Raw genomic sequence first — 18,672 nt, forward strand, 5'->3', positions numbered from 1 at the left:
TCTGTAGTTTGTTTAACAGTATTGTACCAATGTTAGTTTCTTAGTCTTGACAAACGCATCATGGTTATATAAAATGTTAACATTAGAGCAAGCCGGATAAAGAACAAATGGGTAATCTCTTTGCAACTTTTCAGTAAATCTAAAATTAATACAAAATAACAAATTTATTAACTATAATCTGCATGTAGAATACCATGAGGTTGTCTCCTTTCGGAGTCCCAACAAGGAATCATCTTTACTCGCTGAGAGCATAGCAAGCCGGAGACCCAGGGCATTTCAGAATCACCTAGAGCCTACCAACATTTGTGGGGCATCTACTCCTCTCCCCACCCCCGCCCAGGCTGACCTGGTAACCAGCACAGTTCTAGAACCAGAATTCTGATTCCTGGATGGGAATCCCGGCTTTGCCTCTCACAGCTGTGCAGCTCTCTGAGTCCCAGATACTGCGCCTATAAAATGGGCTAACGGAAGAACTGCTTTCGCAGGAGTGTTGGGAGGTTTAGGTGATTTTATGACATAAAGTGCTTGGGAAAGAGCAGACTGTCTCAGTCAGTCTAGGCTGTATAACAAAGCACCACGGACTGGCTAGCTTATAGACAACGGACATTTATTTCTTGGAGTTGTGGAGGCTGAATGTCTGAGATCAGGGAGCCAGTGCGGTCAGGTTTTGGGGAGGACCCTCTTCTGAGGTGCAGACTGCCAACTTCCTTCTCATTGTATCCTCCCAAGGCGGAAAGACAGCCAGGGATCTCATTGGGGTCCCTTTTCTAAGGGCACTAATTCCATTCATGAGGCTCTACCTTCATGACCCAATCACCTCCCAAAGGCCACACCTCCTAGGATCATCACTTTGGGGCTTAGGGTTTCAAGGTATGAATTTGGGAGGAACACAAACATTCAGTCCATAACACAGACCCTGAATAATTTTAACCTTTATTTTTAAGGTCACTGTGAGTTTGTTCCTCATTTTTTTCTGAGAAAGAGATGCTATATATTGTTATTATCTGGGAAAGGGAAGGGAAACTCAGAGAGGTAGAGGGATTCTCCAAGGTCACACAGCTACTAAAAGAAAAGCAGCAAAGCTGGGATCTGGACTCCAGAGCCAGAGCTCTTCCCATTACGCCGTGTTTCCTAAGAGAACCCCCCGAGCCACGGCATGGAGGATGAGGCTGCAGTCTCATTCCTGTCTCTCTGCCACTCCAGCCTCATCCTTTGTGGCTTGGTGGGGGAAGAGGTCTCCTGACCACCACTCTGATCCGCCATGACCCTTCTTCTCGTCCGCTTCCCTCCGTCAGTGGGGCATTCAAGGCCCTTTGTTAGGAAGGCACGACCTCATCTCGTGCCTTCATTCCCAGCCTCACATGTGGCTATAGTTGCCCATCCAGTCACACACGGTCAAACCACATGGCACCTTCAACCAGACAGCTCCACAGCCCAGCCCATTTACCCAACAGCCTCTCTCGTCCCACAAGATGTGGCTCAAACGCCACCTGTGCCCAGGGTCACTGCTGCTGTGGCATCCCTGCCACCAGGATTTAGCCCCAAAGCATGCTGCCATTTATCTAGGTGACTAGGTGTCCTGAGTCCAGTGCCCTTGTGGACAGTCTCTGCCTCACTCACTGTCACCTCCCCCCGCAAAGCTCTGAGCCAGTTCCTGGCCCTCCCCAGAAGGGGATACAGTGTAGCAGTTAAGACCATGGGCTTTGGAATTAAGACAATTGGGCTCAAACCCTGCTCTGCAACTGACCAGCTGCATGACCGTGAACAAGTCTGTTTAACCTCTACATGCCTCAGTCTCCCCAACTGGGAAATTCGGGTAATAACATACTACCCCACGGGATAAGGTTCAATGAGATGATATGTGTAACGTCAATTACGGATGCTGAGCGCACAGACAGCCCTCTTTAAAAGGGCAGCTAATTGCTGGTTGCTCTGGATCAAACGCCAGCCCCGAGGCTGCCCGGTGCAAACCCACCCCGGCCTGCAGCTTCCTCTCCTCTTCCCTCTCCGGGTACCGCAATCAACCCTGAAGTCGGGGCCATCACAGGCCATCAGCAGTGTTTCCAAAACACTGGGAGGCTGCCCTGCTCTGCGGACGGCTAGGAGAACTCGGGGCTCGGGAGTGGTGGCGGCTCCTGCTGCCCGCTCTGAGCTCTGAACTAGAGCCGTGCAGCCAGGGGAGGGCTCTCCGCCGGGACAGGTCCTTCGCGTGGGGTGCCGACTGCTCTGCCGGACGTCCCGTTCAAATCAGCTGCACAGGGCTCCACACACAGGTCCTTCCCTCCCTCGCCCCAGCACGTTCAGCCTGGCGCCCCATCCCCTCCCTGGGAGTCAGGGGTCTCTCACCTTGAGCCCGCTGCTTTCCGCTTCAGAGCCCGGGTCCACGCCAGTGATGTAAATGCCCAGGCCGTACTCGGCTCCCCCACGGATGGTGAGGCCCAGGGACCGGCCATCCCCCAGCACCAGGTTCACCTGCAGGAGGGAGGGAAGAGAGTATTCGAGGGCCTGGAGGGCACCAGGAACCTTGGGGGGCGGCAGGCTAAAGACACCCCCCCCCATACTCTGACGGGCACACCTATTCGGGCCTGCAAGATCTCCTGGAACATTCCAGTTTCTTCCCCAGCTCTGTCCCTGGTTTGCTGGGTGACTTGGGGAAGCCCTTCTCCCCTCCGTGGGTCACAGGTACAAGTGCGGTAAAAGGAAGGCGCTGAGGAGAGGACCTCCAGGGACCCCTCTGGCGGTAACACTCTAGACACTCCAGGTTTTCATGTGTTCCTCACAGCATGGCGGCCACAGGCTCTCTAGGCCTCCACTGGCTGCCCTTGACTACACGCCCTTCAGTCAGGGAGTACCCGTCAGGCTGCGGACCCTCCACCCAGCTCCCTCACCTCCTACCCTCCCACCTTCGGATCAAGGCTAAGTCCAGGTGCAGGGCCCCACCACCTGCCACCCCAGGGGTCTCCTGCCTCCCCAGGGGTCTCCTGCTCTGCCATCCATCCTGAGAGGCCACGGCAGTGTCGCTTCAGCAGCCCTTCATTCCACAGACACAGGGAGCGCCCACTAAGGGCAGACCCAGTGCCAGGCCAGGGGATGTGGAGATGACCCAGACACAGGCCTGCTCCCAAGGGCTCAGAGTCCTGAGGGGCAGAGAGACCAGTAAACAAACCTTCACGGTACCGCGTGATCAGAGCCGGATGGGGTGACTTGCGGGCAGTGTGGGTGCAGAGGAGGAAAAATGGTCCCGCCTGGAGGTGGGGGGATGAGTGGGGAGGGGCTTCCTGGAGAAAGTGACGTCTCTGATGAGATTGGAGGGTGGGCAGGAGTCAGCCAGGCAAGGGGAGGGCAAGGGCAAGACGGGCATTCAGGGTCATGGGACAGCAGGAGGGGAGCACACGTCGCACAGGACCGGAGAAGTGAGGCACTGTGGCCAGAGCAGGGAGCGCCGGGGGTGGGATGGGGGCCGGGGAGGTGGGTGACTGGGCAGGAGAGGCTGGGGCAGATTCAGGAAGCCTCAGAATCTATGCAGGAACATGCAGGTTAGGTGTGCCTTGCGTCTGAAAGGGGAACTTACAAAAAGAAGTGGCCAGAACAGCTGGAACCTACCCCAAAAGGACAGAAAACATCCCGCAACAAGTTAAGACCCAGTGACATGTGAGGGGCCTAAAGACAGCACAGTGTGACCACCCGCAGGAGAGGAAGGGGTGGAGGTCCCGGCGGGCATCAGGGGAGGGCAAATGTCATGGTGTCAGGGAAGCCATCCAACTAGCTTTCTACTTCCGAAAAGTCATTCATCTAAGAGTTATCAGGGGCTCTGCACCAGCCACCAGAAGAAGCTTTTTACATTTATTATCTCCCTTCTTCGACCCCCTCCCACCGCCAGAGGTCAGCGGGGTGGTGCTGAAGAGGACTGACTCAAGTCCAAACTGACCAGTGGGGGCCCGGCTGTGTGACCTTGGGCATGTTACTTCACTTCTCTGTGCCTCAGCCTCCTCACCTAGAAAATGAGGATGAAAATAGTGTCTGCCTTTTAAGATTACCAGGGAGAGGATCAAACTGAGAGACAAATGTAGGCTAGTCTCTGGCCCACAGTAAACGCTCAATAAAGGCTAGCCACTGTTGGTGCTACTTTGCACAGGACAAAACCAGACAAGGCCACAGAGCCGCAGCTGACACCTACTGGCTGGCAGGCCACTGTCGGGAGAGAGCCCTACACACAGAACGACTCTACATGGTTTGGTTCTAAGACTGTAGACTCCGCAGCATGTCAGGGAGGCCCATCCCTGTGGGAGAGTGCCAGGCCGTGCCGCCCAGTGGAGTGGCCCCAGCCCCTTTAGTCTAGAGCCAGCCCCCCATCCCCTCATCAGACACCATGGCCACATTATAAGGAGAGAGCATCCGTGAGGCCCACAGAAGCCTCAGGGGGACTTGTGAGCAGTCACCCAGAAATGTCAGAGTTCTGGGAACAGCAGGCTCTGGGGACGCTTGAAGTCGGACTTGGGAACAACTTCCTAGCCCCCTCCCTTCCCCAATGCAGCTCCAGGGCTGGGATAGGTTTGAGGTGACCGAGGTGCACCCTGGTTCACCCTGGTCCCTCATCACATCCAGGCCTGTGTGTTTGGGAGGTGACAGTGTGGTGGCTGCCTGTGTAGACTCTGAAGCCAGACTGTGGAAGTTTAATCCCGGCAATGACACTCGCTAGGTGTGTAACACTGGGCAAGTTACTTCACCTCTCTGTGCCTCAGTTTTCTCATCTATAAAATGGGGATAACAATCACAGCAACTTTACTGGGTTGTTGTGAGTGATGAACGGGTGTATCTACTTGGAGCACTCGCACAGCGTCAGCTATCATTATCATCTTCAAAATGTCCCTCTTGGGCAAGCCATGGCGCTGAGCTTGGGCAGGTATGATCTGGAAAGAATGAGGAAGCCTTCTTCATGCGAGAGAATGAACATGGGCCGCTTCTTAGACCAGGGACAGGCCGTGCGCATGTGAGCCAGTGCTGGTATTCCATCCAGTGCAAACCAAACCCCAACTCCGCACTGGACACTGATTCAGGGGAGAATCTAACTGGGTCCCTGTCCTCAGAGGAACCCCTGAGCTGGAGTATTGGCTGTTGATGGCTCACAGCTGAGTGCCTGCCAGGACCTGCCTCACCTACGGTCACAGCCTCCCTGGAGCAGCTCCCATCCAATGACTAGTTGATGCAGACGAGCGAAAGCCTGACCCCTGCCTCAATTCAGGACAACCTTGCAAGTCACCCCCAGCTCCAGAGCTCCCTTGGGACCAGCCAAGGCCTCTGCAGAGATGGTATCACAGCCTACTCCTCCCTCCGCCCAGTCCTGTATTCCTCATGCCTTTTCTGGTGGAGTTCCCGGGGCATCGCATTGCTGCTGTAATAAATGACCATGGATTTAGGGGCTTAAAACAACACAGATTTATTATCTCAAAGCTCTGGAGGTCAAAAGTCTACAGTGGGTCAACAGGACTGCATTCCTTCTAGAGGTTCTTGGGGAGAACCCATTTTCTTGCCTTTTCTAGCTTCTAGAGGCCACCTGCATTCTTGGGCTCATGGCCCCATCCTTCAACTTCAAAGCCAGCAGTGTAGCATCTTCCGATCTCTCTCTCTCTCTCTGCTCCTGGCATCACACCACCTTTTCCTGACTCTGACACTCCTGCCTTCTTCTAAGGACACTTGTGATCACATTGGGTCCATCCACATAATCCAGGATAATGTCTGTATCTCAAGATCCTCATCTTAATCACACCTGGAAAGTCCCTTTGCATGTAAAGTGACCTGTTCACAGGCTCCAGAGATTAGGAGGTAGACGTCTTTGGGGCATCATTATTCTGTCTACCACAGGCACATTCCTCTTTCAGGGAAATCTTGGTCTCAGAGTCCATTCCTGGGAGCCCGACCACAGGCAGAGCATCCCAGAAGTATGACCCCCAAGCCCTGAAGGCCGAGGGGGTCAACCAGGGCAAGGGGAGGGCAAGAACGTGTGCAAAAGCTCAGAAAAATGACAGAGAAAGGCCCCCTGGGATCACTGCAGGGTTCTGTTTGGTGGGAGAGTGGCAGGGAAGGAAGGTATGGCACTAGCCTGTGTGGGGCAGTGAGCGAGGTCAACAAGCCTGGGCTTCAAGCAGGAGAGAAAAGGCTCAGATTCGGATTTTAGGAAGGCTACTGGGGAGGGCTAGCAGCAGAGAAGGCCAAGTTCTGGAGCTCCTTTAAGATGAAGTGTGTGCCTTACGATGCTGGTGGGGTGAGGGAAGGCGAGCTTCACACCTGGGGGACGTCAGTGAGGCTGGCTGAGGACAGAGTGGCAGCGCCCGCCTCAAACCCGGATGGACCCTTCCTGCAGGCTGTGCTGGGGCATGGAACAAGCCAGGCCTGGCCTGGGGGCCTCACACCAAGGCTCCAGCCCAGTTCACTTGGTGGCGTGGGTCAGTCCCTCCCCCATTCCCACCCCCACCTGGCCTCTCCAGCTCCGGGACATGAAGATTCTGGGGGGAGAGAGCAGACAGGAACCCAGGAGCACACAGACGGCTGTGGTCCCCGCCTTTGAATACTAAAGATGAAAACAAGCCCCACTGCCTGCCAGTCACTTCCCCATAAATCCTTCACATGGGAATAAAACGGAGTCTTCACCCCAGGACTGTAATAACAGACCTACCAACAGCAGGGTATCTGCTTCAATCACCTGCTGGAAACTCCACCAGCACTTGGCAGGAAACAAAACTCACCTATGGGAAAGGGCACTAAGCTGTGAGAGGCAGCCTGGCACAGTGAAAGAATACCATTCCCACCAATAATAAAAATATAATGATAACTCCCTAAATCAACCGGTTACTAAACGTATTGAGTCCTTCCTAGATCCCAGGCACTGTGCTCGGCACTTTACGTGCCTTACTTCGTTGAGTCCTCTTTCCTCCTCTATGGTTTCTCTTATTATACCCATGTTCCAGGTGAGGAAAGTGAGGCCAGAGAGGTGAAATGACACGGCCAAGGTCAAACAGCTGGCAGAGCCCAGGCATTTAATCAGCTCACTGCACTGCCTCCCACAGGCTTGAGTTCGCATCCTGGTTCTACCCTTTACTCCTGGGCAACCCTGGGGCAGGGCCTGTTGCTTTTCTGATCTTCAGTTTCCCCATCGGTGAAATGAGAGTTGCACAGCTTGCCCGGCACGAGCACTGCCATCCCCCTTCCCATCTTCCTCTAGAACCCCAACCCTGTCCAGGAAGCAGCATGAGCAACCTCAGGAGATGACATCAATAAACATTTGGGGATAAAAATGATATGAAAGGTACCTAGCACCTAGGAAGTGGATAAATGATGGTTGTTACTGCAATGAATTACTATGCCCCAGGCACTATCCTCTGTGCACATGGTTTATTGATTCTTGAAACAGCCCCATATGGCTGCTATGACCATCCCCAAACCATGGCTAGGGAAGCTTAAGTGACTCACCCAAGGTTAAGTGACTCACCCAAGGTCACACAGTCAGGGAGTTCTGATACCAGGTGCGATACTGTGATTTATACTAAGAAATATATATTTTGTCTTTGTCTTCGTTCCTGGCACTGAGCTCCTGAAACCTTTGTAAATTCCTAGGTGATAAGAGCACTAAGCGTATCTGCTGTTCTAAAGAGGCAACTCTGATTGGGCTCCTGGAGGGTGGCTGGTCCCCAGAAAGACCAAGCCATGATTAGAAGCTTGGGATTTTCAGCCCCACCCCAATTTCTCCGGAGAGGGAAGAGGGGCTGGAAGTGGAGTTAAATAACTGATCGTGCATGGGACTTCCCTGGTGGTCCAGTGGTAAGGAATCCACCTTGCAACGCAGGGGACGCGGGTTCGATCCCGGGTCAGGGATCCCACATGCCGCAGGTAGCAACTAAGATCCCACATGTCGTGGGTAGCAACTAAGCCTGCGTGCCACAACTACTGAGCTTGAGTGCCTCAACTAGAGAGAGAAAACCCGCACACCACAACTAGAGAGAAGCCCACGTGCCACAATGAAGAGTCCGCGCACCACATTGAAGATCCCGCGTGCCGCGACTAAGACCCGTCGAGGCCAAAAAAAATAAATAAAATTTTAAAAAATTGATCATGCCTACATGATGAAGGCTCCATAAAAATCCCAATAGTATGGGGTTCAGAGAGCTTCTGGGTCAGTGAACAGGTGGAGGTACAGGGAGAGTGGTGTACCTGGAGGGGGCATGGAAGCTCTGCGCCCCTTCCCACATAACCTGCCCTACACATCCCTTCCATCTGGATGTTCATCTGTATCCTTTACCGTATCCTTTTATAATAAACTGGTGCACAGTAAGTAAACTGTTTTCCTGAGTTCTGTGAGTCACTTTAGCAAATTAATCAAAGCTAAGACGGGGTCAGGGGAACCTCTGAGTTACAGCCGATCAGTCGGAAGCACAGTTGATAACCTGGACTTGCAACTGGTATCTGAAGTGGGGACAGGTAGGGGGTTGTTTCATGGGACTGAGTCCTTAACCTGTGGGACTGGACACTCTCTCCAGGTAGACAGTGTCAGAATTGAGTTAAATTGTAAGACATCCAGCTGGTGTCACAGAGAATTGCTTGGTGGGAAACCCCACCCCCCACCCCCACATCTGGTGTCAGAAGCGCTGTGAGTGTGATGGTAAAGGAGAAACACAGGAGAACTGTAGGTTTTTCTTCAGAGCCGGTCCCAAAGGCTGCTCGCCTTCCATTCCCAGCTGGGCCCCAGCCTGAGCTAAGGGGCAGGCCCCTCCTTATCTCTGCGGCTGCTGAAGGCATGAGCTTGGGGGAGAAGCCGCTGCTGCAGGGGGTCTGCCTGCTCAGCCCGGAGCGGGGCCTTGGGACCGAGGAACCACTGAGCCTTGCTCGCTTGCTCATGGGCCAGTGACCCTGGCAGGGGGCAGTAGGGGACTTTGAGCCCTGCATTTTAATTCAGTCTTTCATGTAATAAATACTTACTGAGCACCTCCACTGTGCCAGGCACTGACCCAGGCACTTTGGGCGTACCAGGGCCCAGAACCAAGAGCCTTACACAGGGTGGGGAGAGGAGGCCCTACCACTGTCTCCATGTTATAGAAGAGGAGATTCAGGCTCAGAGAGGTTATGTAACTTATCCAAGATCACACAGCTGGCAAGTGGTGGAGCCAGGACTTGAACCCAGGCAGCCTGGTTCCAGTGTCTTACTCTCCCTGCCACGCTGATCCCATACTATCTAACTCCCACAACAGATCTGTTCCAGTTTTTTCATACAGAGGCTGGGGGTTAGCCCAGAATGGGAAGCTGGAACACTGAACAACTCTGCACCCTATTCGCCTCTGACGATGTGATGGTGACTTGAGAGCAGACAGGCTTGATTCCCAGAGGCGCTACCTGTGTCCTTCCCTTCTGTTCCTTCCTTCAGCCTCATGGGGTGGTTCTCACACTTCAGTGTGGAGAAGGGCATTCCTAGCAAGGGCTGCAAAACCAGAACCAGCTTCAGTGGACAGCTTAGGAGGTTTTCAAGGGTAATTTTGCTACATGTGATTTTTACATCACTATTGCCCTGAGAACTCATTTCCCTAGAAGGTGTGTTCCCACTGGGGTTGAGGTTAGGATTTTGGAAGTTTGGCACGGGAAGTCTGGGAGTCTGGTCGTGGCTATGTGGAATATTAGCTGAGACCAGGCTGCTGGAGAGAAGAGAGTCAGGCCAGGGGGACAGAAGAGAGGGCTCCAGAGACATTTCCCCCATGCCCTTCCTCAACAGGAAAACAGGGGCTCCATGTTGTGTCAGCAAAAGGAGGAACGGGGTCGGGGCATGTAGAAGCTTCAGCCTGGAACTATAAAATCTGTGGAGGCTTCTCTGGTGTGGTTCAGGGTATTTCTTGCCTCCTGAGGTATCTGGGTCCTCCCTGGAGCATGATTCCCTTAGCCTTTGCCCTCTACATTCCTATATACGTTACTCTAAGACTCCCCGAGGGCACCTTACACCCTCCCAATCCTCCCACCCACTCAATTCCAGTGGCAGGGTCCTTCTCTCTAAGACTTGAAGATGCCATGCTCATTCCCACCTCAGGGCCTTTGTACATGCTGTCCTTGCTGCCTGGCATTTTCAGTGCTCAGAACGGTACGTGGCGGCTCCATCTTCCTCTCTCAGTCTCTGCTCAGAAGTCATCTCCTCAGAGAGGTTTTCCCCGCCCACCTCATCTGAAGCAGAGCCTCCCTCCCCATCACTCTCTAACCCACTTCCTGATTTTATTTCCTTCCATCAATCTTCACCACCTTAATTATCTTGCTTATTTATGCTCATTTCTGAATTTTTGTCTCATGCCTCCTATGACTTCCAAACTCACTGGAAGCTTCCCCAGAGCAAGGCTTCATGCCTCTTGTTCATTTCTCCATTCCCACCTCCCATAACAGCGTCGGGCATAGGTGCTCACTAAGTGTGGGCTGACTCGCTCAATGCGTCCTAGTTGCCGCAGTGCCCCCGGAATGTCGGATTTTGCATCTGTAAAATGTGCATAAGGACACCTACCCCATGGGGAAGCCACGAGGATTCAGTGAGATGCTGTAAGCACAGAGCCAGCACATGGTGAGCTCTTACTATTCTAAGTCCATGCCCTATACAGGGAAGAGCTTGAGAAAAAGATAAAGTTCACTACCCACCCTGGAAGGCTGGCCTTGAAAACGGCTCAATGCCACAGGCTGTGCCGCTTTCTCAAGATGGCCAGGCGGGGAAGGGGATATGAGCCCACCTCTGCAACCCTGGCCACCTTGAAGAAGCCCAGGCAGGCTCTGACGGTGTGTACGAACTGGCTACCCCACTGCCTCTTGCCTGGCACAGAAGCCCCCGCCATCTCTGCCACTTCCTGCATATCGACATTTGAGCAAAGAACACGAAACACATTAAATGAATGTTACGGTCTTATGGACAGGAAAAGAGAGCTGAGAAAGAGTCTCCAGAGGGAAGGCGGTTGGCTCAGAGCCCCAAGCTGTGTCAAGGTCTTAAAACACCAGAGACCAAAGTCATGGTCATGCTTTGACCATGGTCATGGTCACACCAAAGTCATGCTTACAGGAATGACTTTCTTGGTCCCAGGAGCAACCACAGGGTGCAATGCAAACAGCACCCGGAGTGAACCTTAAACATCAGGGGGACCATCTCTCGGTCCTTTCTAAAGAAACAGTCATGGTCTCGGGGAGGAAGCTCTGCAGGGGGCATCTATTGATGCCCCTGGCCGTCTTCTTCAGGTTACAACACCCCATGGTGCTTTGGGCTACAACCCCTCCTCCACCGGCCACAGTCTTGGTGTTTCTGTCAATCAAAGGGCACCTCCCCGCCAGCCAATCAGGTGCTCCCTCCCAGGAATGTGAATCTTGAGGGGAAGGATGCAGACAACAGAAACCATGGGGATCCCTTTCTTCCTGGAGACTGCACCCTGAGTCCCTCAGCTTCAGTTCTGGGGCTGCCCACAGCCTTCCAGTAAATTCTGACTTTGTGGAAGGTGACCAGGACCGGTTTCTGGTTTCTCTTCCTTACAACCTGAGGCCCACACTGCAAAAGGCGCCCTGTGGAGCCTGGAGTCCTGGCAGCTGCGTGTGGCCATGGCCTGGGTCTGGACCACTGAGAAGTTAAATCATCTCTAGCGTAAATCATCCGAGCTCTCTCTCTTCCTCTTTCCACTCTAGGGGCTACAGGGGGACTAGGCTTCAACCGGAAGGGGGCAGTATCCCTGAGGATGGCAGACGGAGAGCAGAGCTGCCCCGTCAGCCTAGATGGTCCCCTTTACTCTGCTATGTGAGGGGCTTTAAACCACGGTATTCGGGCTCTCGTTGCAGCAGCTGTGTGTGAATTACGAAAAGTGGTGCATAGGTTAAAACGAAAAGAAGACCCTTCAGTTGGGACTTGAGGGAGAGACGAAGGCCAGAGCCCCTACAGCCCAACCCCCTTCTTCCCGCCTCTAAGAAACTTCCCTATTCTGGGCTTGGCAAGGAGAATGTGGTCTTGATGGCCAGGCCCCCATTCCCAGCCCTCCACCTCCAAGAGGCCCGGCGAGGCCAAGGCCCAGAGGCTCACCTTTTTCTCATCCCCGCCTTGCAGGAGGTGTAGGGTGCTCCTCCGGTCACCCTCGTGCTGCCGTAGGGTACTGCCATGGGGCTGGGGCAGGCCCGAGGGCGGAGAGATGCTGCGGCCTTGGGGGTCTACCCAGGTGTAGATATGGTTGGTGACGTAGCCGCCAGGGATGCGCCCCGTTGAGTACACCGACAGCACCAGCTTCTTGGAGCCCTTGAGAGCCTAGAGAGAGAGAGAGAGACACAAGTTGGCAGGAAAGGGGACGGTGAGGGATTATCCAGAACTTGCTTCCTCTCAGGCCCCCGTACATGGAGTAGGCGACCAGCTCGTAAATGTCTTCCCTTTACTAGCCCTCAATTTTGTCCTATGGAAATGAGAACACCTGTCTCACCCCACTCCGGCCCCCATCTTGAAGTAGTCCAAACACATGGAATAGGACCTCTCAGCATACCTGTGCAGAATGGAGTTAACAGAGCAGGCCTACAACTGCATCCTTACGAGGGCCTGCTGGGCGGGCCTCTGGGAACTTGGATTCTGAGCGTCCCCACCATTCCCTAACTAATAAGGGCAGCTTGCCGTGCCTGGATTACTTGTGCAAACCACGTGGGGGTGTGGGATGTGGGTACAGACGGAGGTGCCTACCTCTGGTGCTGAGTCTCTAATGAGCACCCCTGGTAGACAACGTTTCACGCGCGTTGTTACAACTCAGTGTGGGAGGAGTCAAGCCCATCCTGTGTGACTGCAGAGAGAGGACTCAGACGCTTCTGCCTGGTTTCCGGCAGACTGCCTCGCCTGCTGCTCCTGTGCTCACTGGGCTGTGTATCCTTTTGCTGTAACAAATCTTAGCCACAAGCTCAATCATATGCTGAACCCGTGAGCCCTTACGGAAACTGGGGGTGGCCTCGGTAACCCCGATAAATTACTAGACAAGAGAGTCAAGAGAGAAAAAATACCGATACTAATGGTAGCTTAACAATGATAAAGGGCCTGTATGTATGAAACCCTCGGCTCTGTACCTGCTTTATCTCCTGAGATCCTCGTGGAATCCAATTTAGTGGGAGAGGGATTCCATGATTTAGTGGAAGGAAACAAGGGAAATAACCTGCCTGCACAGCTAGTAGGGGGTTCCTCTCGTACAGCAACTAATTTTGAGTGTGCATACCACCTTGACTCAACACTTTCTAGTGTGGGGATGGAACAGCCACAGGGAGAGGTGAACCCAAACTCTGAGCCCTGGGAGCGGCCATGCTGCTTTCCCATGATGCACCTGTACTGACATGAAGCCCTTTATTCAGGGAGATGGTCACTTAGCACTGGGATTAACAGCAAACAAACCCCTAAACCTGGGACTCCTGAGCCAATGATAGATAGCACCTGCACGTGGGAAAATTCACGCTGCCATTAAAATCGCATTTTACAATCATTACAAAGTATTTGTAAGGCCACAGATGTGTGATACATTTTAATGTTAAGTGCGGTCAGAAGGATATAAATCCTGTCTTACAGTGTGGTCTCAGTTATGTTAAGAGAAAAATTACACAGGAAAAAAAAATGAAACTGAGGAGTAACGTGCCAAGATGCCAGCAGTGTTTCTCTCGGGGTGGCAGAATTCTGGGTGATTATTATTTTGTCCTTCCTGTTTCTCAATATTTTCCAAATGTTCCGGAATGAAGGTATATTGCGTTCAATGCTAGAAAACAGCAACATACATAAAAGGGTGGGGAGGCACTTAGCTCTCTGAATCCATGGAGCACTGCGTTCTACTGACCCCCCAGTTCTCTTGGCAGACAAAAGGGGTCAAGGGTGGGGCTTTCAAAGACAGTGGGGAGCCCTGGCTGGGCGGGGCTGCCAGACAAGGACACTGGGCCACAGGACTGGACATTCTGACATCTGAACCTCTTCCAGAGGAGGACGGGCAAGCTCGAGTGACCCTCGATTCCACAGCTTAATGCCAGTCCCGGGTGGAGGGATAACGAGAGGACGGCAGCTCTCCAAAATCCTGCTTGTGAAATAGATTTCTTTTTTTTTTTGGCGGTACGCGGGCCTCTCACTGCTGTGGCCTCTCCCGTTGCGGAGCACAGGCTCCGGACGCGCAGGCTCAGCGGCCATGGCTCACGGGCTCAGCCACTCCGCGGCATGTGGGATCTTCCCGGACCGGGGCACGAACCCGTGTCCCCTGCATCCGCAGGCAGACTCTCAACCACTGCGCCACCAGGGAAGCCCTGTGAAATAGATTTCTGAGAAGATGAGCAGAGAAAGATTGTACAGTGTTCTTTTCACATTCCCTGGGACTTCCCTGACAGAACAGTTGGGAAAATAAAGCCTCTGTGAAGTTTTAGATGCAGGATGGAGGAAGCCGTAGACCAAGTGGGCTTCTGCCAGAACTCAGGGCATGAACACCACCCACAGAAGCCACTGCAGCCTCTGACCAGTCTTCCCGACCCTCTGCCCTGCCCCCTGCTCCCTCCTCCGTGAAGGCACTGCTGCAGCTCTGATGCTGCTCCAACTGGCCTGCCTCTTCTTTGCTCCCTTCCCTGGACAGACGGTGAGTCTGAGCCCCATCACTCATCAACAAGGGCTGACCCATCCTACTGTGTGCTGGGCCTGGAGAGAGCAAAGTGGGCATATCCTCATGGCACCTACAGCCTGGAGAGAGACAAGGTTCCATCAGGCACACAGTAGGTCCTCAGAAAAACCTGGTTGTCCTGACTGGATGAGAAAGCACATATATGGCCTCCAAAGGAACCATAGCATGCACAGGCATCATCCTGCAGCCACCTTCCTCATCTGATCCAGAAGGCTGTGCTGGAATTAGGAACGGGGAAGGCAAGTGGAAAGAATGGACATTGTGGATTTGGATTTAAGTCGCTTCTGTCACTTGTAGGTCAGGAGCCCTGGGGCCGGCTGCTTCCTCTCTGAAAGCAGCACACGTGGGATGCAGACAATGCCCACCTCTCAGGACTGCGTGGGTTAAATGAAACAGTGTGCTTGAGGGCCGGGCCTCTGCACACAGTGGGGGATCAGCAGGTAGCAGAGCCCACTTGCCTCTCCTCCCAGGAGTGTCCGCATTGAGAAGGGAAACCAGGTGTAGATAAGCATTGTCCAAGGAGTTAAAAAAAAGAAAAGAGGTGTCTTGAGAGAATCAAAACCAACGCACAGTGCATGATTTGTATTCTGTATGGCTGGCAGTAGTGGCATTCTCTTGGTCAGTTCTATAAATAGGCAAGCAGCAACCTTGAGAACGGAGAGGATGTTAATGACATTGATGAGAACGCCACGGAGAGCTGGCGCCGGAGAGGGCCCGGGAGGTCACTGACTCTCCCAAGTGCTGCCCGTCCCCAGTGTGGTACAGAAGGGGACACTGGCAACCCGAGATGGGAAGGGACTGAGAGGGTACAGCCCAGACACAGGAGGCCAGCCCTGGACAAGCCTCTTCGCCTCTGCACCTCAGTTTGCCCATCACAAGCCTGTGGGACCAGGAAATCTGACGGCCACTCAAGCCTAGACCGTTCTGGAACCTCTGACATTGGCTCTTTGGGGGGTAAATATAGGCTTTCCTTGGGGCTTGGAGAGCACGAGTATCATCAGCCACTGTGTCGTCGTCCGTCTTTATCTCCCTGGCAAAACTGAAGGAGAAACGAGATTCCTGAGACAGCACTTTCCACATCCAAGCAGGCTCTGGGAATATGGTCTTGGTGCCGTGGCCATTAGAACCCGGAGGGAAGGCCTCCATCCACTGTGCTTTGACTAAACCTTGTGTGTCACGCGGGCAAGGTGAGGAGGGGATGGTCTAGGTATTCAGTTTCTACTTTCTCATTGCCTTCTTGTCTCCTTTTTTTACAAACAACCACTTGCTTATTTTAAAAGGGGTCACTGAACGGAGGGGTTAATTCCTAAAAAGAGCTGGCTGGTGCTTTCTTGCCCTGACGACCCTTCCACCTGCCTTCCACACTTACTCACCATTGCTACCTTGATCCCCGAGGCTCAGGCCATCTGGAGGATAGTGTGGTTAGGTGCCCAGGCCATTCATTTCACAGAACTGGTGGCTTCTCTCACTGGCGAGCCTCAGGAGCAAGCAGCCCTACGCAGTAGGGCAAAGTAGAAGGAACTCTGGCTGTGAAACCGAGACCCAGGCATGTCCCTGTTGTGCCCCTGTCCTGCTGGGTGGTTGCGGGCTACGTCCTCCTCTTGCTGGGCCTCGGTTTTGCCAACTGGCAATGAACAGGTTGGAATCTCTCATTGCTAAGGTCCTGCCCCAAGTTAAACTTCAATGTCCTCTGGTTCATTGCTGTATTTAGAAGAAAAGAAGTTGCTATCAGGTCCCTGAACCAGATCTTGAACCTGGAGGCTCTGAGGTTCCATATCAATTGGGAGGGACCAAAAGGGTTTAAGAAAACACCAGGAGAGCAGATGGAGCATCTCGGGTGTTGCAGGAGGCACACCCCAACTTGGCACAATCATGGGCACCAGAGGGACCTTCAAAGGGACCTGAGGACTGGATGGGGACACACTCCAGTGGGACTACAACTGTGTTTCCCTGCTCTTTTTTTTTTTTTTTTTTTTTTCGGTACACGGGCCTCTCACTGTTGCGGCCTCTCCCATTGCGGAGCACAGGCTCCGGACGCACAGGCTCAGCGGCCATGGCTCACGGGCCCAGCTGCTCCGCGGCATGTGGGATCTTCCTGGACCGGGGTACGAACCCGTGTCCCCTGCATCGGCAGGCGGACTCTCAACCGCTGCACAATCAGGGAAGCCTGCTCTTTGTAGGCAGCTGTTTATGTGTGGTAAATCACATCCAAAAGGTACCTTAAAGCAGCCTGCATGCTCTGCCTGTGACTGTGGGTGACTGTCAACCACACCCCTCTCCTGCTGCAGCAACCTGCAGAATCAGCCAGTCTCCTGAATCAACTGCTTATAAGCTGTGCCACCTCACACAAGTTACCAAACCTCTCTGTTCATCTGTTTCCCTCCTGTAAAATGAAGATCCCTTTTCTACTCTCTCTTTAGGTAGAGGAACCCTATTAGCACAGTGCCTGATACTTAAGAATCCAATGAGCTAAGGCTAAAAAAATCCCATGAGATCTAGGGAAAGTCCACGGCAAGCAAGAGCCGTCACCAGAGTCCTCTGCTCCCCTGCGTGTTATCACATGTACTGATGAAACTTGACCGAGGGGCTTAACCAGCATTCCGCCAGGTCAGATCACGGAAATCTCGATCTGACCCGGCAGATGGCATGGCTAAGATACGACCCATCACCAGATGACTACTCAGACTGCGTGCTATGATTGTAGAACTGTAAACTGTATGTGTATGTCTTCAAACTTAATAACTTGCTACTTGGATTAATGCTCTCAGGAAGCAAATCTGCCTCACCCATCTCTTCAGAGCTGACTCTGACACCCCAAAATCACAGTCCAGGCGATAGAATTCTCTGCTCAGCAGAGGACTGAGAAATAGACTGGAGACGGCTACAATGTGAAGGGACTGGGGGGCGGGGTGTTAGCACGGCAGATGCACACATGCTCCTGTGTTCAAAAACATGCACCAAAGTGCAAGCACAAGGTCACAAGACCATTAGACTATTGTCTGGAGGGGCAGGTACAAAAGAAGTGTTTCAGAAAAGTCTCGAGTAAGGACATATAATGGTGAGTCATCCAGCTTATTTCAGGGCAAGGTTTTCTCTTCTGGGGAACAGATCACTCAAACTCAGGAAGGGGAGCTGGTCTAAGACCCAGGTTAGTGATGGGGCAGAGAGGGAAGGATGTGCTACCCTGCTCTTCCTGACCCCACCTTGCCTAGTTGGGCTTTGGGTTCAGACTCACTGGGCACCAATCCTGGCTCTGAGGTTGACCTGCTGTGTGGCACAGAGCAAATAACTTAACCTCTCTGTGCCTGTTTCTGCATTTAAAATGCAACTGTTGTAAGGATTATTAAGATAATGTAAACTACCTATATAATACATAGCACAGAGTAGGTACTAAATGCACATGAATTCCCTTCCTAAGTCTGCCAGCTTCTTCTCCCAAACAAAAGCCCTAGAAATTCTCTAAACCTCCCATCTACATGAATACAAATACATGAGCAACTCTAGCCCCTCCCTCCCAACTTTCCTCCTCTTCAGAAACGACCTTCTTTCCTTTAATCCACACTTCCTCATATCAGCCCCGCCTTTGACACTCAGCCCCTTTCCCACCACCTCCAGGAAGCCTTCCTAGATAGTGAGTGACTCCCCTTCTCGGAGAGCACCCAGCACACTTGTATGTTTTTGTTGCCATCTATACTATAGCCTCTGCATCACCTTCATACATTCTGTCTCTAAGACTACAAGACAAGGTCCTTAAGGCACAATGCATGTTCTGTTTTCTTTATACCCTCCCCCTGTTCCTTCTCCTTCACTTACTTTCGCATTCATTCATTTGCTCATTCATTCAAGATATTCACTGGGCTTTCGAGATGCCAGGCAGCCGCCAGGAATTTGTTCAAATGAGGCCACAGAAAGAGCAGTACACTAGCCTGGGGCTCAGGCAGCCCTGGGTCACCATTCCATGCTTCTGCACACTCACGTGAGCATACACACCTCAGACACACGTGGAATTCGGAGAGAGAAGCAG

General features: G+C 52.9%; 1 protein-coding gene across 4 annotated transcripts in view; it reads right to left on the reverse strand.

The window, feature by feature from the left end:
- WHRN (whirlin) overlaps positions 1 to 18,672 on the reverse strand; it is an 88,528-nt gene that overhangs the window by 51,970 nt on the left and 17,886 nt on the right. For all 4 annotated transcript variants that reach the window (XM_022578938.2, XM_022578937.2, XM_022578936.2 and 1 more), the window contains exons 2-3: positions 12,065 to 12,283; positions 2,347 to 2,472 (exon numbers count right to left, since the gene is read on the reverse strand). In XM_022578938.2, coding sequence (XP_022434646.1) covers positions 2,347 to 2,472; positions 12,065 to 12,283 — 345 coding nt within the window. The remainder of the gene's footprint in view (positions 1 to 2,346; positions 2,473 to 12,064; positions 12,284 to 18,672) is intronic.

The sequence above is a fragment of the Delphinapterus leucas genome, chromosome 6 (assembly GCF_059928025.1).
Source record: "Delphinapterus leucas isolate spDelLeu-1000000601 "Yukka" chromosome 6, BTC_Dleu_Yukka2, whole genome shotgun sequence".
NCBI lineage: Eukaryota > Metazoa > Chordata > Mammalia > Artiodactyla > Monodontidae > Delphinapterus > Delphinapterus leucas.